Source organism: Thalia democratica, chromosome 4, assembly GCF_965202585.1.
Source record: "Thalia democratica chromosome 4, ktThaDemo2.hap1.1, whole genome shotgun sequence".
Taxonomy (NCBI): Eukaryota; Metazoa; Chordata; class Thaliacea; order Salpida; family Salpidae; genus Thalia; species Thalia democratica.
Genome location: NC_139168.1, coordinates 14306289 through 14332521, shown reverse-complemented (window position 1 = coordinate 14332521; position 26233 = coordinate 14306289). Strand labels below are relative to the sequence as shown.

Here is a 26233-nt window from a genome sequence, read left to right as displayed (position 1 = left end):
TTAACTTTTTTTAATGAAAGTATGTACATTTAGATTGTTTTTGATTTGAGGAAAGCCGTCCAAATTATTTTTAGCTATACAATTGGTCTTTTGCTTTGTGTGTTTGAAATATTTATTTTTACAATTGCACGACAAGTATTGACATTATATGTATCCTATTATAAATATTTTGTAAAAAAATGATATGATTTTTTTTCACTGTGTTTTGTCATGATAGTTTATTTACTTCATATAAAGTTTTGCACTGTGTATATATTTTAAATTCATATAATTCATATACAAACTTCAAAGTCTTCAATAAACCAAACTTTTTTTCACTGTTAAAGCATACCTGTTTTACCAAGCATTTATTTTATATTTAAAAAACATTTTTGATTTTCAAATGATTTTACATTCAACTATGTTTTAGTAATAATAATTTATACTTCTTCAAATATCTATAGTTTGTAAAACTTGTTTATATAGATAAACAAGAGTGTATATGTATTAGATTGCATTTAATTAGTTTTTTTAGTTATCAAGAAATATCCTTTAGATAAGTCAAATTTGTTTATACTTTATTAAAAATTGAAACTGTGTAACATATCTAAAATTTTTTTTTCCAGGAATACTAATGTACGAATAAGACCATATAGTTAAATGATTCGAGTGAAGGACCAAAAGTTTGAGATGAAAGGAAAAAATAACAGTTTTTCGCTGGATAACTTCAGCACGAAGAATCAGTTTATTATCTGCGTTGTTGCGATATTTTCCCTTTACATTTGTTATGGGTATGTGCAGGTAAAATATTCAGTTTTTTTAAAATTATATTAAAATATTCTTATTTTAACTTTAATCTTGTACAGTGTTTTAATCCCTGTAAAATTAAGTAAGTGTACATGCTCATTTAGTTTTGTTTAATTTATATTGTACATTATACAAAGTATACTTTTGTCTAAATTTCTAAGGCTAAATACAAGTATTACTGGAGTTGTTTCAATGTTTATAAATATGTACTCTATTTGCTTTAAATCTTCTGTTTTAAATTGAATAGTGAAAAACATTTAAAACTGTGTATATTTTTTTTTACTTTAATTTTACTATCATATATCAACTGAATTGATATAGAGAAAACTTAAAAATAAACTGATATAAACTTACTGTTGTTTATTGTTTATTTACCGCATAAAAACATTATTGAACAATTTTATAATATGATATATGGTTTTAGAATTAAGTGCTTTTGTCTTATGGTTTTTACAGTCGGTTTAAAACTAAGGTGGACTTAGTCTAACATAACACAAGTTGATGTATATATATATAATTTTACAAAAAATCACAGCTATGATAAAAACTACTTTTTAAGATTGCGGTATCTTTTTAAATTCAAAAATATGTTCATGTTCTCTTAGAAATATAACTAATCTTATTATTTTTAAATGTTTTAGTTATTTTCTAGCCATGATACTAATTCGAAAAGAATCAATGCTGTTTATAGCATGTAAAGTTATTTTAACATTATGAATATTTTAATTTTTAAGTTTACAAATAAAGACTTTAATAACAGAATAATTAAATTATTCTTAAGTTTAACAAACTAGGACTATTATAGGCATTTTATTGAATAAACAAAGTGTTCAAATCAAAGTTGAAGTTAGTTGTTAATACAATCTCATCTTTTTAACTGATAATTTTTTTTATTCAATAAAATTTAAATATTTCCTTTCACATTATAGTGACTTTTATTTTAGTTTGCTTATTCAGGTACTTACTCAGTTCTAAACTAAGGTGCGTGTTGTAGATTTATGTAGCTAACCATATTGTATTTCATTAGATCGTTCATATTTGATCTTTATAGATTGTTCAATGTTTGAAAAAATCAAATCAAAGACCTTTTTCTTCACATACATTATACATTATTTTATTACCTAGTAGTGTAAGATGCTAATAAAACATACATTTATTAGGAATGGATATTCAATGTAGCAGAACTAAAGAAAGCTGGTATGTTTGTGACATTGCTGCAGTTTGTAATGTACACGTTCTTCGGATTGCTTGAAAAAAGCTGTAGTGGTATCGTCGGCAGAAAGTTCGTTTTGCTTTTAGTGGTTTTATTTAAAGGTTACATTATTTGTTAACACTTAGAATAAATTAGAAATCACTTTTTTTAAATGTTATGTCTTATTTGATGTACTTGTAGTTCTATAGTATGCTTATTTTATCTGGTGTTACTAGCTTGAGTAGAGTTTGTTTATAAGTAGATAAAAATATTTGATGCAGAAAATTACTTCCATCAATAAAATTTACCATTTTGGATACATTTTATGTTTTATTAAGGTCAGAGTGCACACAATGAAAAAAATCAGCCTTTAAGTGGAACTAGGGATTGGTATAAATTTTTTCTAATTTTTTGAAAGTTACATTGTTAAGTAGACCTAGATTTCATAATAAAATGCTTTAAACTAATAAATTTCTGAACTAAAATTATCAAATTTTAAGTAAAAGGATTATTAGTACTTCAAACTAATTATTAATTTTCTGAGAAAAGCAATTTTTTCAAGTTTTTTACAACATAACTTCCAATGAAGTAACAGAGCAACAATAAATTTGTACTAAGTACTGACTTTGTTGACCGTAGCTACAATGTTATGCAATAATTCATTTAATTGATAGTAAAAAAATAACACAACTAAAATTTTGTTACCAACATAATTTCCAACAGAGCGCCAATGAAGTTTTACTACGGACTGACATAGCTGATCAGTAATTGCAACATAATACAATAATACATTTAAATAACAATTATAAAATAAAACAATAAAAATGTTACAACATTAAAATTATTCCTCACAGAGCACCACTGAAATGTACTACGTACTGACATTACTCAGAGTTGCTACAATGTACAATAACATATTTGCATAATGATATACTACAATAAAAATATTAATATTTTCTACATAATTCCCCACAGAGCACCAATGAAAGTTTACTACGTACTCGCCTTGCTCACTGTTGCCACCATGTGCCTTTCAAACTCGTCGCTAGGCTACCTGAACTACCCCACCCAGGTCATATTCAAATCGAGCAAGCTGATACCCGTCATGATCGGAGGCATCATCATACAAGGTTTGATATTTTTTTTTCTAACAATTTGCGAGGCAACAAACATAAAAAGTTTTTTTTTATTAGTCTGTTACATAGAGAGTATAATTATGACAAATTCCTTGATTAGGTTTGAAATTTTGTTGTTGAAAGATTAGTTTTATTGTGATTTTTGATAGTTTTATTTATAAATTGAGTAAATATTTCAAAGAGTAATGTATTGTATTATAACAAATAGTATAAATTAAGTTTGTTTATACTTAAACGATTAGAAATAATTGTACAACGTTTGAAATAACACTACAATAAAAATGTACAATAAAAAAGCTCTCATTTTTTATAGTTGTTATAAGTTTCAAAAAATACAACACTTTTTTGTTTTATGTATAATTTTAACTGTGAAAAACAAAATAAAAGCTTTCATCTTTGAATAAAAGCATAATCAAACACATTTTAACCCAACAGACTAGTTTCATAGCATGCTTAATTTGTTGTCATATTTAGTTGATACATACACGTTTACACACAACTGAATAAATTTATGTCAACTCAACAGGCAATAACAAGAAGTAACAGTATAATCATCAGTAAAACTTCGAAAAAAGTGCAATTGAAACCTTATAATAAAATTATCACTAACAGGAGATAATGCAAACTTAGTTTCGGTGAAAGACCTCGTCTGTGCTTATTTAAAAAATATTATTCAAATAGAAACTTTATGGTACTAAACAAAATTATCAATAACAGGAAAGGTGTACAGCAAGCTTGATTTCTTGTCATGCTTACTGATGACACTCGGTTGCATCGCCTTCACCACGGCCGACATTACAATTTCGCCCAATTTCGACTGGTTCGGTGTGATTTTGATATCAGCAGCATTGTGCGCGGACGCCGCCATCGGTTGGTTTGTTGTTTGATACATAAGAAATAAATAGATATTTTTTGTCTGCTAGCTATTGGGTTCTTGTTCAATAGAATGTTAATTAAGATTGAAGGTTTTTGTCTTTGTCTGCCAATGGTCTGTTTATTTTTGAGCATGGTGTTGATTTATTATTAAAGTATTATGTGGTTTTTAGCCAGTGGTCAGTTTATTGTTAGGTGTAATGTTGATTTAGTAACATATATTTTTGAAGTTTTTAGACAAAAGCAAATTTTTCTTAAATCAACTTACAGCTCGAGATTAAAACTATAAACTAGTATTAACTAACATATTCAAGCAAGTGTAGTGTAATTGGTAACAAATAAATTAAAACAAAGTTTGTGTTTTTAACAATTTTATGTATGATGTCTACTAAAGCTTTAATACAAAGATATAGTTTACATATTTTTAAGATTAATAAATGTAATTGTAATTACTTACGCACTCTAATAAAATTAATTTTTATTTAATTATTTTACTTTCAGTTTGATTAAATGTACTCAGTATTTTTAATTGAAAGTTTATTTTTTTGTTTATAACAAAATGTATTAGTCGTGTTCTTGTAATTACCTGAATTGCAATTATAGACTTTAACTTTCGCAGTCATTCAGTATTATGTGTAAACTTACTTTGAAGCAATTTCATTCAACTATAATTTTGTGGTTAAAAAATAATTTTGTATTAGTTTTTGAAATAAGAATGCGAAACTTAGCTTTGAAAAAGTGTATGTTGAAAATTTAACAACAAAAGAAATAATTCAACATTAGAAAATGAAAAGAATAAAACCGAAGTGAAAAAAAAACATTGAAAACAAATGTAAAAACAAAACATTGAAAACAGTAAAAAATTAAAAATTAAGACAAAACAATAAAAAATAAAATCAAAAATTCATAAAACGAAAAGTCAAAAATCTTTAATATAAAATAATAAAATAAGCAAAATATTAGTAGACAAAATACAATTAACCAGGAAACAAAATTTTTTAGTAAAAAACAAAGTACTCGAAAATCTTAAAATAGAACAATGAAATAAAAACAATGAAAACAAAACTACAAAATAAGAAACAGTAATAATACAATTAAACAGGAAACTACCAGGAACTGTGCTTGAAAACTCACAAGTCATCAACTTCCGAGATGGTCCTGTACTCATACGGCCTCGGTTCTGTTATTCTACTACTTGAAAATTTAATCTTTCAAAAGGGACTGTTTTCGCTTGTGTGGCTCGTATTCACTGTGAGTTGATAATAATTTTTTTTTTTTTTTTTAAATTACAATAATTTTTTGAGCTGTAACTCACTTGGTATTTTTTTTTACAACGCATATTTGAAATAAGTTATTTAGTTTTGGCTGTGTTTCGTTATATTTACCTAATGAAAGAGCTAACAGCTGGTTTTGTATTTTTAATAGTATTTGATTTTGGTAATTAAAGAAAAAGTTTGTAAACCTTGTTTCTCAAATAATGACTACATACAAAAGTTTAAAACAACTTTATGTTTTTTTGAATTGAAATATTCTATGCTGGTATAAAAACTAGTTATATAAACACATTCATTTTCAAAAAATGTTTATTACTTGCTGTTAATCTCCTTTGACTAAAACGATTGTAAAATTTTTTTTAGTTGTATTAAGATATTAATATTTAAAATAATATTTGTAATCAGTGAAACATATTAAAAATTTTTATATTCAACTAAAAATATTCTTACTTGTTATATAATTTTGAACAAAATATTTACGTTTAGCGGTTTTAAAGGTTATTTTTATATCACGAATTATTTTTTAAGTATGTCGGTTTGTACATATAAGTACATTAATTTGTGATAAGGTTGCCTAAATATTTATTGTGATCCTTTTTAACCTTGAATTATGTTTTTCGACCATTTAAAAAGATAAATCTCTATTTAAGTATTTTTTGTTATGATATTTTTATTATCTTTTTGTGATCAAATATTGCTTTAAAAACTGAAAATATGTAATAACTAACCATAATTTAAATAATATCTTGTTGTAAAAGTTTAGTAAACTTATTGTTTTTATCTTTGAGCAGTTGTAAAGTGTTATTTAAATAACAAAAAAACAAATATATATTCACTGTGTATAAAATTAATTAATAAAATAACCACTGTAATATTTTGTTTTAACTATTGCATTTTGAAGTTCACCATAACTTAAAAAAGATAACAAACAAAATAATTTAATATATAAAGTTTAGCTGCATTTAAAGTTTTACAACAGTTTTAATTTTGTGTGCTGTTAAGTAGAAACATTGTGAAATACTTTAAAAAATATTTAAAAATTTACTTGATGTAATCCAGACTGACTTAAAGTAATTCAGACGTTTTTTTCTAAAATAATAGTAACCCTGATTCAATTATGTTATTATACTTGAACATATATTGACATAATTGTAAAAGAACTTAAATACTTTTCATAAACATCAAAAATTTAAAAATGAGATATTAAAAATTTAAAAATTTAAAGATTGTATATTTATAATATCCAAAATTCGTTTGCGTTTTGTATAGTCTTAAAAATGCATGCTATTTCAAAAAGCTTCCTTGTTTTTCTAAAATTAATGTAAATAACTTATTTAGTGAACAGGGTTGCCACTCGGTCAGGAAAAGTCAGGAAAAAAAGGGGGGTTTTGAAAAAAGTCAGGAAAAGTCAGGAAATTTGATAAAATTAAAAAAAAAATCAGATTTTGTCAGTTTAAATTTAAAAAATTCCTTGTTTTCCAAACCTATCAAATGGTAAAAATTAATTAAAAGTCCTTTAAAATCAGAAAAAAATTCCAAAATTATCCTAGAAGTTAACAAAAATATTTAATTTTATTTCCAATGCCTTCATCTGGTATAAATTAGTAAAATATCCTTTACAAAACTGCAAAAATTTTCTATTAATGTATTGAACAAGTACCCTACTTGAACAAGCAGATTTTATAAGCTTTTTAGTACTGATGATCTGTAGCAAGGACACTTCCATAGTGAAACTGTGATATATACACAAAAGTTTTTAATAGTTTTAAAGAAAATTTTTTACATAATTTTAGAATCAAAGTGTTTTTTGTTTAAGTAAATAATTGAGTTCCTTTTAACTAAGCAGTTAGTTTAGTATTTTACATAACAAGTTAATGTGTATACCTTACCTCTTTTATATAATATTTGAATTTATTATATATATATTTTTTAAGTTGTTTAAATTTATAAAATAAGTTATTAAGAGAGGTATATGCCAAGATTAATTTTACTCATTATTTGTATTATTTGTAGAGTAATTTAAGTTTTTAAAGTAAGTAAGAGTATATTTATTTGTTACAAATTTTATACTAAATGATGAGAGGAAATATTTTATAAATGAAAGTAAAAATAAATAAGTGCCAAAAGAAAAGAAATGAAGCCCACAAGTTGTGGCTTGATTTAGAGAAAAGATTCTCTTCTACAAGTGTAGGGCAGCAGATGAGAGCGATTTAAATACAATGAGGCAAATGATTTTAACCGTCAAGAAAATGAAGCGGAATGCAGTTCAGATGAAGAAAACCATATCTTCATTAGATGAAGAGGTTGAAGTGCTAATAAAAAAAAACGGAGAAAATAAATTTTAGTACATACATTTAAAAAGTAGTATTTGATTAAGTTCTTTATTGTTTTAGTGTTTTAACTGTAAAAGTTCATTATTGTTTTAAGGTTTGAGTTGTGAAAGTTCCTTATTGATTTAAGGTTTTAATTGTAAAAGTTCCTTATATGTCATTTCGTTTATTTAGATACATTTATGCTAGGAAATTCTAAAAAATTGTGTCTTTTTTCAGACAAACTGTTATTATAAGGTAATAATACAAATATTTTGCTGATAGATCTGTTTATTAAAAACATCAATCATATACAGATGGTTTAAGTGATGTACTGGAAGTTTGAATAGAATTCAGCAAAAAACTGTTGTTTTTAACCTATATTAAAATTAGATTGAAAGCTTTATATAGTTTCAAGTTTAGATTATGTATTTTAGAATAAGTTTAATTCAAGAGTTTGATTTAGAAAGGTCAGGAAAATTTTGGTAAAAAGTCAGGAAGTTTTTCTCAGCTTGATCAGTGGCAACCATGAGTGTAGCAATCTTGTAAATAAGTATGTAACTTTTTTTTATATATTTTTCAAGCAATTATTTTAACTTTAATTCAAATGTGCGAATTGTTAATTTTAATTCTAATTTACATTTATAATTCCAATGTAAGTTGCGTATTTGGTACAAAATAAGCGAACTTATTTTTTTACTCAGTTATTTAATTTAATTATATATATAACATCAATTTATTTATATAAATGTATATTAACTCTTATTTCACCACAGGACGTGCAAATAATGACAAATTTGTTTCTATTCTCACTCACCGGCTACATCGGAGTGAAATTTGTCTTGAGGCTGGTGAGGAATTTTGGTGCGTTGTTAGCGGTGACAGTTACAACTTGCAGGAAAATTGTCACCATTGTGTTGAGTTTTGTCTTGTTCAACAAACCTTTCTCTCAATGGTACGTTGTTTATAAATAAATATACTTATTTAATATTATTACTTGTTTGTGAAGTCCGTTAATTGTGAGAGAGTCTCTCCACCTTTAGTAGGTGCCAAATATAGAATTAAAATACACAAAATAAACTTTTGGCTGTTTCTGCGTTCAACACGCGTCTAAGGTAGTCCTCAAAGCGTTTAGTCTAAGGACTTGGTAAACAAAAAAACTTTTCGGTTATTGAAAGATTTCATTTTTAACAAAATTATTTGCATTTGAATCATATAGTGACGTCATGTAGTAATATTCAACTGAGTTTTATTTCTTACAAATGTATAGAGTTAATTGATTACAAAATAAAACATAAATTTGCAAGTTTAAATGCATTGCTACATTTTGAAGCACTAAAAGTGCTTTAACAAAAAGTCACATTTTGTTAGAACAATTTAGGTTAATTTTAAGTCGCAGTTCTCAGTATGAAATGTAGAATATTTACAACAGTTTTTATAGGACTCAGACTAAATCTGATTATTTGTTCAAACCAATTTCATTTTGAGTATATTGTTAAACCAACCCCAGACTTAATGTAGTAGCTTTTTATAAATTTTGCTGCATAAGTTTTTTTACTAAAATTAAGTTTGTTTTAAACTTAAAACGTTGGTGTAGTTAAAATTATATCAAAAGTTTGAGATTGAGTGAGCGAGAGTTCTGAAAACAAATTATTAAAATGTGTGTGTTTAAGCAGTTAAACGACAATATAAGTTTCAAAAATTTCAATTCATGTTAAGTTTTCATAGAAACCATATCTTATAAAATAATTTAAAATTGTAGAATAATTAAAAAGTTCTATTAATACCTAGCTACCCCTTAAATTAGACTACTTCGGTTCATCTTTTTTATAAGCCCAATTGGGCACCAATCAACAGAAATTAGAGAAAAAGTCAATCTAAAATAAAAAAAAATTTGCTTATATACCATGAGTATTTTTCATTTGTGTAAAAAACTTTATATATAAATACAAACACTGTTTAAAGTAAGTTTTAAGTTTAAATTTTTTATATCAAGCTATATTCTTAAATATGTAGTTTGCTGTACTTTAAAACTTTTATTTTTATTTTAAACTTCAATTAACTTGTATTTTCAAAACTGTAAGTATAATTATGCATGATTTTCACGCATCTTAATTGTGTAGTAGATAAATTTTACTTGTTTTGGTTTCAGGTACTTATTAGGCGGAATATTGGTAGTAGTTGGAATTTTCTTGAACGTACACAGCAAACAGCAGAAAAAGAAAAATATAAACAAATCGAAAATACTGCCAATGTAATCTTAATATAGATATACTTTTTAATTTAGTTTTGTTTATTCGCTTTAAACTTTTGACAAACTTATTTTATTTCCGTAAAAGAACTATTTATAGTATACTAAACTTTGTCTTTTTTATGAACTACTGTGCATAAATACAAAAGTAAAATTTCATGTTTATTTTGTAATTTTAAAAGTATAATTTTTAAAATTTTTGTTTATTAGTTCATTGAGCGTTTTATATTAAATATCAATTTAGAATATCACAAAATTACATGTAGCAATTCTTAGAAAAGTTTGATGCTTATTTTTATATTTTAAATACACATATTTAGTTGAAGCTTATCCAAAATGGAAGCTTTTCATTATAAGTCAACCGTGAACATTTATGTTGAATGATACAACACAGTGCCTTCTTATACACAGTACGTATTTATTTTATAGAAATTGTTATTTTTGAAGCTTTTTAAATCCTCGCTGCTTTTAACAGTTTTCTAAATTTAATTTACAGTTTTAATAAGTAGTTAGTTGATGATAAAATATATTTTATGTTTTTCAAAATCTTTTACAGTGCAATTTTATTTGAACTTATTTAAATATAAAGCACATAATTTTATAATTTTCTTTTTGTTTTAATTGATTTTTTTGTACCTTTAAGAATTAAAAGTTATTTTGTGTTATTTTATTTAAAGTATATAATTCGGTTACTAATGCTAGTTAAAAAAGTATATGCAAGTTGTAATACTTTATTTTTGTTAAAATTTTATAACAACTTGTAGTTTAGAAGCTATCTTTATACTAAACGCTTTTGAAAAACAAAATTATTATAAATCAGCACAGTTCAATTTTTTAGTTTTAAATTTTTAATGAATTTGTTTGAAAAATTTTATAAAAAATAGCTAATTTTGAAGTCTACACAACATTTTTTTACTTATAAAATGCACACTACGTTTATTTACATCTAAATTTTCTAACTATAACGTGTTTTGAAATTTTCTGTGTCTTTGTTCTTCAATGAGTTCAACTCATTTTTTTTGGAACTTAGTTTTTTTAATTGAAATTAGAAGTAAATACAGATAAATGCTTTATACGATTTTTCGCGAAATTTGATTTTTTAGAAGCTGAATTTTTTTTAATGTGTTTAATCAATAAAATTGTTATGTTCCTAGGCAGAAGAAAATTTTGAGATAAATGTCCACAACTTAAGTATGTTATTGTAGTTGTCGGAAAATTCTAATATTTGTTAGACGTTTTAAATGATCTAAAGCTTTTTATTGTTATGAAATTAAAACAACTTTAGTTTTATTTATCATCATTACAAAAAATCTCAATATAAAAACTAAGTATTCATTCCAAGTAATGTATCATTTTATATTGTACGCTTACAAAAACCTCAACACTATTTATCAAAACCTGCAAAGATAAATTAGTTTAGTTTCTTGTTACTTTCTGAAATTTTAAAAGTAAATTAGTTTTATGATCTATACAACGCTTCAGCACAAAACCAACAACAAAAGCAAGATTAAGAAAAGTACAAAGCTTTTAAACTTTTAGACGAGGTTATTACAAATATTTCCTCTTTCATAAAAGTCTAAAAAAGTTGTATAAAATTAACTTCAGCATGAAAAATGCAATTCAAGCTTTAATTTCTTTCTATCAGTCATGACATTTTCCTCTCTATAATTTTTCCATGTATTCTTACTAGAGCTCTGGCATTCTCAAATAAGTTTTGAACAGTAAAACAATTTTTTAGGAGTGTTTGTTAATGAATATTTGAAAACAAATTTGAGATTTCAAATAAAAAATAACTTATAGTATTAATTATCAAATTAAGACCGGTTTTCTAAATTTCATTTCGACGTTACGGATCCTAAAAGTTTTTCTGGTAGTTCTTGCCCGTCATCTATATAAGTTGCCCACCCATATTTTAGTTGATAAATGAATAAAAGTATTATATTATAACACTTAAGTGTTGTTTAAGAATTTCAGACTATTTAGTTCCGCTCATTTCTAGATACACAGAAAAATATCTGGATTTTATTTGTGGATCCGGTAGATCACTAACTTATAGTAGATAAAAAAATTAAACAGTTAAAACTTTTGTGAAAAAATATTTGATGTTTTCTTAAATAAATTAATTACTATATTTTGCTCACAAAAGGTTTAAAGGGGAGGAAATTATATTATTAAGTTTTTGAAAAAACTCTATGCTTTTTTTTTTGTAGAAATATGTTGTAAAACTTCTCTTTTTTTACAACTATCATAACTAACTATTATGTCTAATTATTATTATACATAATTAGCTTCTAGTTATCAATATTTAACTATGCTTTAAAATTAGTTATATATTGTATAATCTTCAGTGTTTTATAACTCATAAAAAGTATCAAAACTGCATTTAAGTTAACTTAAAAAACATTTAAAAGATCGAATTTAAAAAAATTTACTTAGTTTTAACATGCCATATTTTTTATGAAAACATTAGCAAAAACTAACTTGTTCACTCTATAAAACTAAAAGTTTTTTTAAAATAGTAAAATTAAAAAAAAGGTATACTTTAGTAATGTGTATAAATCTAAATATATAAAAAGAATGCTAAGCTTATATTCTATTTATGAAAGAATATTTTAAACGTTTATAATTGTTAGAGTTATTTTTGTAGAAAGTACAATACATTATTTTTTAAACTAGTATTAAAACTAATTTTGGTTTTTGTAACTAGACAAACTCATTAAAAATTATATAATAGTTAATGAACCAAAATGATTAATTCAATACAACTTTTATTTAATTGTAGGCCATACCTTATAATTTAAATTCATTTAAACATTTAATTGAATAATTTATAATAATTTTGAACAATTTAATTTATAAAGATCTTTTTATACACTAGTTGTTATATTAAATATAACAGTATTAACAATTAAGTTTGGTACCTAACAACATACTTAGTTTTGTAGCTTATACAGTTTTGAAAACAGTTTTCGACTGATTTAATGGAGTATAGTTATTTAAAGAAAACAATCCGATTAAAACTGTTAACCTACAAAGCTTTTTTTATATCTGAAGTATATTTACTTGCTTCAATTTTTAACGCATATAGTTTAACTTTTAACGTTGTTTTGTTGTCTATTGAATATTAATAAAACTAACCTGTGAAAATTTATGTGCATTACAACATAGTAAAAATATGATTTTTATAATACGTGTATATACTTCATACTACTAGGTTTACTTTGCCTCCAAACATATATTTGTAACTACAATTAAAAAAAAAGTAAAGTTAAACTAGATAAATCAACAATTGAAATTTTTATTTATACAATAAAATGATAAGAACTTAGACTGATTGAAATGTACAACTTATGATGTTTTCGTACGTACGTGCTAAAGTTATATTTAAAAGAATAATTTAGGAAATTAAGCTTAAAGAAGTTCTCAATTTTAAATATTTCTGGAAAAAGTTTTAATGAAAATTTTAGGAATAAACTTTGCCAAAGATTTTGATTAGTTGCTTTTTATTGTTCGACCATTAAGTACAAGTTATATTCACTTTCGAGTCATCAAAATGTTTAGCATAAAAATTTATTAGATATTGCATAACTACTTTTACGAGTTCTGCTCATATAAATAACGTACTTAAAATAAAGAAAAAACTATTTCTTACACTTTAAGTTCTAAGGTTACTACTATAAGTTTTATTACTAATAAAGTTACCGAATCTTGTATAATAATAAGTTTACTAAGTAAACTTGACTAGATTTTTAAACTAAAAAAAAAGTCTGATGATGAATTTTAATGAACCTTTTATGGTGCCTAATTAAAAAAAAAAAATCTTAAAAATTACTTTTCTTTGAACAGAAAACGTTTAATTTGACGAGAATGTCTTCAGCAAACAACATTTCACCAGAAGAAAATCAGAACAACGTAACGAATAAACGAGTCCTCGATCTCAACTTGAGAGGCATGCCGCCCGGTATTAAAAGACTGCACAGAGAATTTAGTGAGCTCAGTCGAAACCCCCCATCGTATTTCACAGCCGATCTGATTGACGGAAGCCTGTCGCATTGGGAGGTGTCGCTCCAAGGTCCTGAAGACACACCATACCAAGGAGGGGTCTTCAAAATCGAGTTTATTTTCAGTCGGTTTTACCCTGAAGTTGTTCCAACAGTGACGTTCAAAACGAAGATATACCACTGCAATATAAGTGAAAGTGGAAAAGTTGGTTTGGACATGCTTTACAAAGGCTGGAAACCAGAGTATAATGTTTCAAAAATTATGCTGTTTATTTACTGCTTGCTTTATGAATGCCACCCTGTCAAGTGCTTGGTTCCTGAGATAGGACATCAGTACATGCGTGACAAAAATGAACATGACTACAGATGTAGGCTATACACTCATATACATGCAAGGTAAAAATTTAGTTGGATCTTGTTGTATCTAGACAATTTTATATAGTTCATATATTATATAGATATATTAGTTTTATACTGATAAAGTGCAAAACATATTTTCTAAAAACTTTAAAGTTAGTTAAATATTAGTGTCTTCAGTCAGGACGAAAGCTTTATATTTTTAAAACATTCTATGACACGTTTTTAAAAAATTATTAAAAATATTGTAGGCCAGATCGGGAACCAACTGGAGTAGTTGAACCTTTTATAAACAGCACCGGATACACTCCTAGACCGAAACCTCAACTAAAAGAAGCCGCAGACCTGATGAGTTCCGGAGAACTGAAAACCACTTATACAACTTCTGGATCAAGTGTGGTGCGTCAGAAAATTCCTACTTTTACAATGAAAACAAACCAACAAAGTTCGAAGCAGAAAGAAAAAAATGATCAGAAGGTAAAAAGTAATGAGGATAAGAATCCGCTACTAATGAAGCTACTGATGAAATAGAAACAGAAAATATTAAAGAGGAACAGCTTACTTTCAAGTGAAACGAGGGTTAAAGCACCAATTAATGTTTTTTTGGTTTTCTTAATTTTGATAATTGTTGTCTTCTCATGATGTCTTTTATGTTTTGAAGGTATAAAATTAATTTCAATATTAAGATTGCGAAAAAACTAATTGTTATATATTAGCTTAGCACTTATAAAATAACTGGCATTCGGGTAAACTATAAATATTTTTTATTTTTATTAGCTGCTTTTTTATAAATATTTTTGTACTGTTTTTTTGAAAATAAGTAAATTTAATGGTTTCACTGGTGCTGAGTTGCTTATACTCTTGTTTATTCTTTGATTTTAAATTGATTTGATTTGTTTTTCTGTGTAGCTATTAGTTCCGTTAATTTTCTAAACTAGGTGGATATTAAACGTAGTACGCGAAAATTACAAATTCTAAAACGATTCGACAATAAAACATTTGCCAAAATTTGGCGTTCTTAAAAGTAGCTATGGATAAAAATTTCTATTAATTTTTGTGAACACAGAGTTTAAGTTTAATTTTTTTGTGCTATGTTGCAACTGATGAAGAACGATTAGTTAATTTGAAGTACAGAAAAAAAAAAACTGTTTTGTAGTGAACACCATAGGTCTATTTCTTGAAAAACCCTTTGTGAACTAACTTGATATTTCATTTCAAAGAGATGTATAATTGTTTTTTATTCTTACAAGTCATGATATTCTTATTTAGTGTTTAAAACAAAAGATTACAAATTAAAAGACATGAATAGAAACAATTGAAAAAAAAACGGATATTTCATAACATATTTAAGTAAATTGCTTAGTGACTGATTAGAACGATATTGACTTGTTCACATTAGGATTTTCTAAATCATACAAAGCTGTACGTTGTACTTTGATTCCGGTGACAAAGTTTTGTGAGTGTTAGATCGTTAAGCAAATTTGTATTTTTCAAAACATGACTCAGCTTTTAAACCATGAATTCCTAAAGTGAGGCATATGAACTCCTTGGGAGCCATAAGTAGCAAAGGGAAGCAGTGAGGAAATTATCTAAAACTTAGATATTCCGGAGTGGATAGTGAAAAGCAAAAACAAAAAAGATCTAGGAGTATTTAAGGGTGGTTTTTTGAGAAATCTTGTCGGTGGGGGTCATAGTTTTTTTTTTCTGTAAAGGGGTCTTTTAAAAAAGTTTGGGAGACCCTGTTTTAAAGATTTTGTTGATGAGGTTTAGATGCTTTACTTAAAAACTTTCAACACACACTTTGTCAAATATCACAGAATAGCTTTATTTGAAAATAGTTTATGATACAATTTTGAATACTAGTAGCATGTTACAAGAAGTAGTTTTTATAACTTGTTGCACTGTTATTGCCAACAGTACTGTAGTTAAGATTATTTCGTATGAAAAAAGTTTAAGTAAGATTAGAGTTGGCAACGTACGGGTCGCCAAGCTGAAACCTAAAGTTCGCCAAGTACTTTTAGAAGTAATTTTATACTAAAAAGAAACTGTGCAAAGCAGATGAATTTTTTTTTTTCGTAACATATGTCTTATACACTATGCGGACTGCAAGTTATTTCTTAACAAGTATGGCTCGTAAAACACCTTATCAAATACCTAATCCTTGTAGTAAAGTTTTTTTGTTATAAAATGTTTTAGCCAATATTAAGTCTGAAAATCTTCAAAAAATCTGAAGAAAACTTAAACTGTTACATGTATTTTGGTAATTTGGAAACTGGTTAAAGCTATTGAAATTTTTAAAACTAATAGTACTTTATTAAGTACTAGTTGAATAATATATTGTCCACATTACTGTTACCAAAATACATTTAAGGTCGGTATACTTTAAAAACAACCTTAAAATCAACTTTGAAACGTTTACTACATTAGTACCAAGTAAAGTATAAAATAAGTCAAATATCTTTATCCAATTCAACTTCTATTTTATTTGTAAAAAATGATATTTTAGAATAAAAAAAAATATTAAAAACCAACACTAACACGATAAAATAAACAGTGATAAAAATCAAGTAAAATCAAATCAAACTCATTTGAATTATTAAGCACTTGAAAATAAACACCTGTTTTATAATGCTTTTAAGTGTTTTTAAAACACTCAGCTGTAGCGTTTGAAAACAGTTATACTATTCACAACCAACAAGTTTACTAATTAATTGAACTTGAAAGAATTAAAATACTAGGTTATTTTTGCATTAAATGAGTAACAACAAATAAAATAGCTTAATAACACCACAATAATCATACTGAACTATTGAATATGGTGAAGTTATAAAAAGTCACAATGAAGTTTAAAATATATTGCGTAAAAATAATTCAACGAGTAAAATACAAAAATTTGCTTTAAAAGTCCCGTACTAAATTCGAAACTTGTATATAAAAACAAGGTAATAAAAAATTGAATAAAAAACTAAATTTTGAAATTGCATAATTTAGAAAAAATAAACTAATATATTAGAGGTAACAATTCATAATAATTTTAAAGCTATAAATAAATAATAAAAAAAAGTAAGGCAAATATTGCAATAAGTTTATTTAAAAATTTGGTCACTAATTTTGTACTAAAACTACAAAACACATAAAAAAAACTACCATATTACCAATTCAAAAACTATCAAAAAAGTTTTAAGTGACATAAAAACATTAAAAGTAAGCTTAAAAAATAACTTCTAACATATTATGGCAATTTATTATTTCACAATACTATATTTCTACAAGGCAACGTACAATGCACTAGAAACTAAGTTCGTATGAAATCAAAATATTCATATGACTTAAAAAAGTTAAAAACATTAAAAATTAAAATAACAAGATCTAAAACTGATTTTTTGTATTAAACTAAGGCAGCTAATTGGCATGTCTTGTTTATGCTTTAGTCAATTCAGTCAGTTCTTCTAAATTTTTACCCTCCTTCCTGTTAATTTATTTATGTTTTAAAGAAGCAAACAAGAAAATGTTTGTTAAAAACTATTTTTGAAATTAAATACATAGTATATTTTAAATTAAAACAAACTGTGCTTCATATAATTTTCTGAAATAACGCAATATAAAATAGAGAAATATAAATTGATATAACATTTTAAGTTCATTGTGGATTAGATATAGAAGTAATGTTAGTCAAAAAAGCTCAATACCATCATTCTATAAAAACAATTTCACAAAAACAATATTATAATAAATAAAATATACGTTTTTTTTTCAATGTATAAATTTAAACGTTTGACTAAAAACATTATTATAAAAATAAGGTCAGAAAAATACAAACCATTTTATAAGAATGCTTAAATAAAACAAAACCTTTTTTCATCTTTGAATTTACTTGCTTTTATTTTTACTAAAAACAGCATTACATCTAGCTTTTTATGTTTAACTGTTTATATAAATTTTTACTACAAAAATAATAAAAACAGTTAATTAAAAAAAAAATAAATAAATAAAGTTTTCTGTATTAATAGTGTTTAATAATCAAAATGAAGGTAACTGTTAAAACTGGTAAACTTTTTACTTTCAACATTATCAAACTTTTCAGGAGAAAAGTAATAAGCTAAACAGAGCAATAAACACTGTTTGTATTATTTATTTTTAAATCTTCATAAAAGTACATGTGTCAGTGAAAAAGTTTATTAATTGTAAAAATTATTTTTTGAAATTTAAACATTTGCGTCACAAAAATTCATTGATTTAGATATTAAAAAAAAATCAAGGTAAGCAAAATTTTATAAATTTTAACTCATTAGATGTTTGAGAAAATCATTGCAAGAGCATTTTAATCAATTTAAACAGTCACAGATTGAAAATGTAAAAAGTAATAAACTGTATAATCACAAAACACTGATAATTTCAAGGAAAACAAGTAAAAAACTCACACTTCATCTTTCGATTTCTTCTTTCCGTGTTTCCCGCCAACGCAGTGAAGTGTGACGAACACGATCGCCATGGCAACCACCAACGCCTCGTTTGTGTAAATAAGCATCATGGGGTTTTCCCCTATAAAGAAACCCACCACCAGAGGTACGATCATCTCGCCGACGCTGCCTCCCACCACCAGCACCGCCGCCGCACTGTGACGTAATAATTGTTTTTATTTGTGACGTAATAATTGTTATGTATAATTTTTAAACCGAAGATTTGTTTGCTGTATTCTTCATTAAATTTTAAAACATAAAAAATGTTTGCTGTATTCTTCATTGAGTTTTAAAACATAAATTTTTTTGAAACTTGTTTTACTGATATGAATAAATTTGTTAATCACAGAAAATGGAGCTGTTTGGTTTAAAAGTGAGTTATGAACAGCTTAATATAACAAATTGATTGCTAATCTAAATTTAATTTTTGTACCACAAAGATAACATTGAATAAGTGAGGTAAAAAGCTTTTGTTTTACTACTAGTTCAATGATATTAATTAAGTTGAAGGTTAACTGATTAAATAAGTGTTTACTTTCTAAAATATATATGTAGGAAACTTTCGAATTTTAAAATTGTCTTTCGGATAGTTTTTTACATGCTCTGAAACGTTTTTATTAACCTAAATACTTTAAAAAGCAACCTTGGTAAAACTTTCTTAGAAACTTATTCAAGACTTACCTTCCTTTAATATCAATGAGGTAAAAAGATTTACTTTAAATTAAATATAATGTGTTTTATTTAGCTGATGGTTATCAGGTGTAAAAGAGTTTTAAAATCATTTTTGTTTGCTTACCTTTAAAAAATTAAGAAAAATTTTGCATATTTATTTTGTCTTTGGCATAATTTTTACATACTATGACACACTTTCATTAATTTAAATGCTTACAAAGCAAACTATATATATTTTGTAAGTTTATTTAAAATCATCTCACCTTCCGTTAACATCAATGTACTGGTCGCCCCACGAGATCCCTGTAGGAAACACGCTGGCAATTCCAAGACCGTAAACGGCCACTATCACCCATATCAAGCCGAGGTAATTCCCTGCAAAGCGCGGGTAAAACAACATGCACGTGGATGAAATCGTCGCCAGAAGCAAGTTTGTGTACATCATGTCTGTTAGTAAAATAATGTGTCGTTTCAAGTTTATTAAGTATCTACATTTATTGAATGGTAGTATAATATGAACAAGGATATTATAAAAACAGTTAAGTCAGATACAAGTTTTGATATACATTTAACTACAACTGTTTTATTAAATTCTATACTTTTAAAGAAAAAACAAAGTTTGTTAGCAAGTGTAGATATGAACTCATAGTTAAGTTTTCAGAACAGAAATAACTGAATCACATTTTGATATATTTAAACATTTTATAGATTAAAATAAAGTAAATGATTTTTATTTTACTTAATACTATTTCAGGAGATGGGTAAACTTTAAAACAAAAATAAAAAACTCTATTAAAGAAAAAGGAAAAATTTCTTGTTTTAAAACAATCATTAAAAAAAAAAGTTTAGTTTGAGAAATTTTTCTTTCAAAAGTTTTATGAACACTTTACCAATTTGCAGTGTTACAAAAAGTGATACAACCAAAGTAATACAAATTAAAGTTATGTATTTAGATATTTTTGCGGGAGAAAATTTTGTTCAATAGCCTAGTTCACTTTCACTAAAACCTAGTTCTATTTTATGTCTTATAACCCTAAAAACATATTATGGGAAAAACTAAAAAGCATGCAAATTTAAGCTTTAGTTTATTTTTGTTTATTTTAGTAGTAGTTCAATCTAAAACGCACATATTAAAACTGAGCCTTCACAAGTAAGTTAATTGTAACTCACCATCAACACTACGTTTAGCAATGATGTAAAACTTGCAACTGCAACGAACAGGGTTGCCAAATGTTTTTGACAAATTTTCTCCAGGTTATCAAAATTTCTTCCAGGTTTTTAAAACTAGACGTTTTAAAGTCTATTTATAGTTTAAAGCTCAGTTTAAGCTTAAAAACTGTGTTAAATAGTATAACGATATTTAAAAGATATCTTAAAGCTTCTTTAAACGTGTTTTTTAACAATTTTTTTTCGATCATTTCAACTTTTTTCGTCTATTTGGTAGCGTTTTTGAGTCAAATTGAATTTTTACAGGTTAACATGTAAAAATTGTTTGACATTCCTGGTTTTTTAGCAATTTTTGTACAAATTTCAGGGTTTTTAGTGATTTTAGTTCAAAATTCCAGGTTTTTTCAAAATTTCTCAAAATATCAGCTTTTTCCAGGCTTTATGACAACTCTGAAATTTAATTATTAATCATTCCTTTTATAAATTACATCAAGAAAAACTGATAACTTTCAGCGACAGTTTACGGACAGCAGTATAGTGAGTTTTACTTTATTGGTTTACAAAACTCACATTACAACTGAGCCTTTTAATTACTGTAAATTAGTCATCATCATAATATTAAGCCCAATTCTGTCCGAACAATAAAAAAACAATTTAATAAGCAGCCCACCCCTTTATTGTATATAAAACCAACTTTTAGGCGACAGTTTCACGGACAGGGGTATGGCCAGCAGCCTTCCCAGAGCCAGGTTGGCCCAGAACACCGTGTTCAGTAACGTGCCCTGGTATTTGTCCATGGGCGAATTTGTAGTTGTGGTCACCATGGTGTACAGGAATGTACCGAAGGCCACTTCCATGCCCACGTACACGAAGAAGAGTGTGAACAGGAGCACTAGTATTGTGACTCTGTGGTTAATGTTTGTGATTTATACAAAAAAAAAGTGTGAACAATAAAATTGGTGTCATTATTCTGTGAATTTCTATTTTTATAATGAAGAGCACTTTACATTGTACTTACAAGAAGAATATTGTGAACAGGAACACTAGAATTGTGATTCTGTGGTAAAAAATTTTTAAATAAATCATTCTACATAATAATTAATACTATAGACAAGAAGAACAGTGTGAAAGCAATAAGATGGTGATTCTGTGATAGAAAATTTTTTATATATTATATTGTAGAATTAAAAAATTAAAAAATTCGAAACGTTAAAAAAATGAAATGCTTCGAACTAAAAAACTATCAATAAGAAAAATCTTAACCAACCTGAACATTTTGTTTTCTTTTTTACCATCTTGGCCAACTTCTGATTTTTCTTTTTTAACATCAGTCAAGGGTTCATTAACTTTTGTTTCAACATAAATGTATAGAAAACAAAGTGATACAAACAGTGTTGAAAATGCGCAAATGAAGTAAGCCCATGCTACTTCTGGGAAATCTGAATCTTCTTCTTCAACTGAAGTTGAATCTGCAGATTGAATGAAACTAAATAATTTTATTTGTTATTAGTTTAACAAAAAGTAACAAATCTTACAACTGGGAATTGTAAAAGTTCAAGATATATACTTTCAAGATTTATTTTTTTGAAATAATCAAGTATGAATTCATACAAAATCAAGAAAAAATTCAAAACGGGACCAAAAATACATTAAAGATATAATGCTTCACAAACCAAATATAAAAAATAATTACATAATATCTAGCATTAAATATAAACACTTTTTTATTTACTATCCAAAAATTTGTAATTCTTTTCCAAGGATTGTATAGTTTTTATAAGTCAAATAGTTGATAAATTTTCATTACAATAAACAAACAAAAATATAACACAAAACTATTACATTGATGTAAGAAACAAAAACTTAACAAATCATTCATGACCAACACCATCAAAATTATCAAAATTGAGTTAAAAACCTAACACTTATCAACAACAAAGCTTCAAGTGTAACAGAGTTTTTAACAGAATTTAAATCCACAGATTGCTATAAATAATATATCATTAAACAACAAACTTTCAACTGCAGTATAGTTGTTGGCAACAGGCGTGGATTTAATGAAAGGTTCAGCAAACAAAGGGGTTATACAGGCACCAAATGCGAACATGAAGTGAACTAATTGCATGTATGGTGGAGATTTGTCTTTCCACATCTCCAATATAAACACATTTCCTCCTAAACAAAAACAAAAGTAGTTATTATTCATTTTCCTTACCTTCAAAAATTTTCCTATTGTTTCTTTTTTAAATCTGATGTCTTTAACTACTGTGCTGTACTTCTTTAGACAAGAAACAGTATTTTATTCAAAAAAAAAATATACACTTGTTTAAAACTATTCATTGATTTAAAAGCTATAAAAATTAGTGCGATTTGGTACATTTTTTAGATAATAGTTTTTAAATTTAATATCACTTATTCAGTTTTAGGTAGTTAAAATGGTTAAAGATTTCTTCAGTTTTTGAAAAATAAATACTAAAAATAACAAACAACCAAATTAAACATGCTTATGTTCTAAAAACATAAACACCTTTGTGTTTTATTTAATACAATCTTAATTAAATAATAATTTATCTAAAAATGTTCAATTTCACTTCAAAATATACTATTTAAGATACAATACATTAAATAAATTCTCAATAGAAAATTTTCTGGGTAAATTGAAATATATAAGTTTAAACTACATAAATTAACTTTAAGTTGTTATAAATAATGTTTATTAATTTTATAAAATCTGTTATAAGATTATAATTTGAAAAATTCAATTTTCATAGCTAATGAAAATAAATTATCTCAAAATTATTATGAAACAAATATTTACGAAGCAAGGTGTTATTATTAAGTACGAATTTATTTGAAAGCCTTATTTATTTTATTAACATGTTTATAAGCTATAATCAAGATTCAAATAAACAAATTGCTATTCAACAAAAATTAACAGTGTTGCTTCTGGTCATGATAAATTTATTCCAGGTTTTTGAAAATACCCATTTTTAGGTCTATTTTTAGTTAATTAACTTTAAGGTTAAAAACTGTTTAAGTAGTCTAACAACCTTGAAAAGATACTGTAAAACTACTTTAGATGTGTTTTTTAATAAAAAAATTTTTGATGAGGACAAATCTTTTTTTATATTATAGACTTTTTGTGTCAAATCAAAATTTTTTTAACTAACATGTTAAAATTGATTAAAATTCAAGGTTTTTTAGTGATTTTTCTCTTAGTTAGTTGATTTTAAAAATTTCTCAAATTCCAGATTTTGTGGCAACCCTTAATAAGACATAAAAATGAACAAAATAAAACAGTTAATGTTTCAACAATTTATTTTTAAAGTATAGTTTACAAAACAACTAATAAATTTTAAAATGACAGAAGCAAACACAAAAAAACAATTAATTTGTAGTTAAACAAAGTTAAAATAAGTTAAAACCATTTTTAACAAGTTGTGTAATAAAAAACTATTTCTAAATTTATAAAAGCTACTTATATTTAAGAAAACCTGTATCCAACACTCCCATAGAAAATCCAATAGTAGAAAACACAATTGCAAGCAAAGTTGAATACAAAAATGGAATCAACACATTGCCAAGTGCAGTCATTAGTAATGAGCAAAACAGCAGTAGAGACTTGTCCATTCTCCTATAAAGATATTTTGAAAAAGTTAAAGACACTATGCATTGATAATATGTTTTCATTTTAATTTCAATAAAAATAAAGTCTAAGAACTAAAAAGTATGTTGTTTTAAGGTTTTTGTTAAGGCCATAGGGGGGAGGGTAGGCCATGTTTTTTACAAGTTGATCTTATTTTATAGAGTTTCTACTAAGCTTCAAGTTGCTTTTTACCGTTTTTAAAAATTCGAATTAGTTTTTGAGATATGACCAGCCAAAGTCGGGCTGCATAACAGGTTCCTTATGAAAAGGAAAAACTAAACAGCGAAAAAAGACTAATGCATTCAAAATCTATCTCCTCCTTCATTTTTTAAGCAAGCTTCTTCAAACTTTCACAGTCTATTCTTTATACAATAACAAAAAAATGTTATTTGTGACTTTAAAAAATTTCAAGTAAAAATACCTTTTTTTTGAAAAAAAAAAATTTTTTGATAAAAAATCACTTTTTTTTTTTTTGTCATAAAATTTTTATTTTTTTAAATTATTAAAATTCACAAATAACGTTTTTTTCTCATAATGTAAGGAACACTTCCTGAAAATTTGAAGAAGATTGCTTGAAAAATGAAGGAAAAGATAGATTTTAAAGCCCGTTTTTAAAAACTCGAGAAAAACGGCTTTAAAGTTACCCTTTATATACCCTTTATAAAGACAACCCTTTATATAACCGGTCATAAAAAAAAAGTTACTTAATATTTTTAAAATCTAAAAAAAACATCTGAAAGATTATGAAATTTACTATAATATAAGTCTATATGTTATTTTAGGTCAAAAAATGGCTTCTACCCCCCCTATGGCCTTAAATGATATAAAACATTATAAAAAACTGCTTATAACAATTTATAATAATAAAATTTCATTTTATTTAAATTCTAAGTATGAAAAGTATGAAGTTTTAGTTTTTAATTATGCTACAATTTTTGTGTCTTTATAAGCATGATACTTGAAAACAATTAAAAAAAATACTAAAAATCAACAAACTCATAAAGAAAACCACTAGCAAGGGAACCACACATGTATCCAATACCTCTGGCAGGTAATATAAATGACAAGTCATCAATGCTTGACTGAAGGTTGATGGCTAGCGTGGGCAGGGTTGGCCCTAAACACGATATTGATAAACCCTAAAAAAATTATTTACATGTAAAACTAGTTTTGTGTTATTATAAACTTGGAATATGTTTTGATATTGAAATGGTATCTAAAACATAAAAATACTCTCTACATTATGTTATAAGGTGTGTTTGTTTTCATCAGAAATTATCTGTTGCTATTTTGCAACAAACTCATTTTTGACTGCGTAGTTTAGGAATTATTTTTGTGAAACTAATATTTTTTGTTCAAAACGTTTAGAAACAAAATGTTTTTGTTAAGTTCTTCATTTTTACTTTAGACAGTAAAAAACAATAATTCTGACCATGACAGCACTGAAGTAGTTTACTTTTTAAACTAAAGGAAAGTAAGTTTTATAAAAAAAGGTACTAAAGCAACCCATCAAAAAACTATACATAACAACCCATAAATAATATCTTTATTTTTAACTAATATATAGTTTAATTGTTCAGTAAATATATCATTAACTAAAAATATCTAATTTTTATGATATAACTACTTACAAAAAAAAGAGTATACAACTTTTTAATTAAGTTTAAAACCGCACTATAAGAAATGTTGGCCTTGCATTTTTCTTGACATAGTAAAAAATACATTAAGGATAAATAGAAACAAAACTAACCAAGCAAAAGAAGGCAGCACAAAGTGCAAACGTCTTGAAATGTTTAAATGATGACTCACTTTTGTTGCACATTTTTTGTATACTAAAATTTACACAAAACTTTAAATATTTGATAATTTATCTGTAAAAACGGTAAAACTTGAACAAAAGTATTTTGAGAAAAATTAAGGCCATAGGGGGGTAAGACACTTTTCTTTACAAAAATTAAGTTTGGTTTTTATATGAAAGCTTTAAGCACAAACTACAAGCCAGTTTTTTCTAGATTTCAAAAACATCATTTAACTTTTGAGATATTTCTTTTTTTTTTAAAGTTTCCGATACAAATGTATAGACCTCAAACTTTTTTGGGTCAATTTTTT

At 25.6% G+C, this 26233-nt stretch overlaps 2 protein-coding genes across 2 annotated transcripts; one reads left to right on the top strand and one right to left on the bottom strand.

Moving 5' to 3' along the window:
- Positions 1 to 610: 610 nt before the first annotated feature.
- Positions 611 to 10053, top strand: LOC145834362 (adenosine 3'-phospho 5'-phosphosulfate transporter 2-like). Its single transcript, XM_082941776.1, has 7 exons — positions 611 to 780; positions 1947 to 2068; positions 2954 to 3108; positions 3832 to 3984; positions 5090 to 5238; positions 8347 to 8525; positions 9723 to 10053. Exons 1-7 carry the CDS (start codon positions 640 to 642, stop codon positions 9826 to 9828), a joined length of 1005 nt encoding a protein of 334 aa, XP_082797902.1. The 5' UTR covers positions 611 to 639; the 3' UTR covers positions 9829 to 10053.
- Positions 10054 to 17456: 7403 nt separating this feature from the next.
- LOC145834360 (solute carrier family 60 member 1-like) lies at positions 17457 to 25988 on the bottom strand. Its single transcript, XM_082941774.1, has 9 exons — positions 25875 to 25988; positions 25121 to 25263; positions 23973 to 24112; positions 22495 to 22653; positions 21746 to 21947; positions 21173 to 21384; positions 19575 to 19758; positions 18601 to 18795; positions 17457 to 17648 (listed from the first exon to the last, which is right to left on the bottom strand). The coding sequence occupies exons 1-9, from the start codon at positions 25944 to 25946 to the stop codon at positions 17600 to 17602; spliced, it is 1356 nt and encodes a 451-aa protein (XP_082797900.1). The 5' UTR covers positions 25947 to 25988; the 3' UTR covers positions 17457 to 17599.
- Between the last annotated feature and the right edge of the window lie 245 nt (positions 25989 to 26233).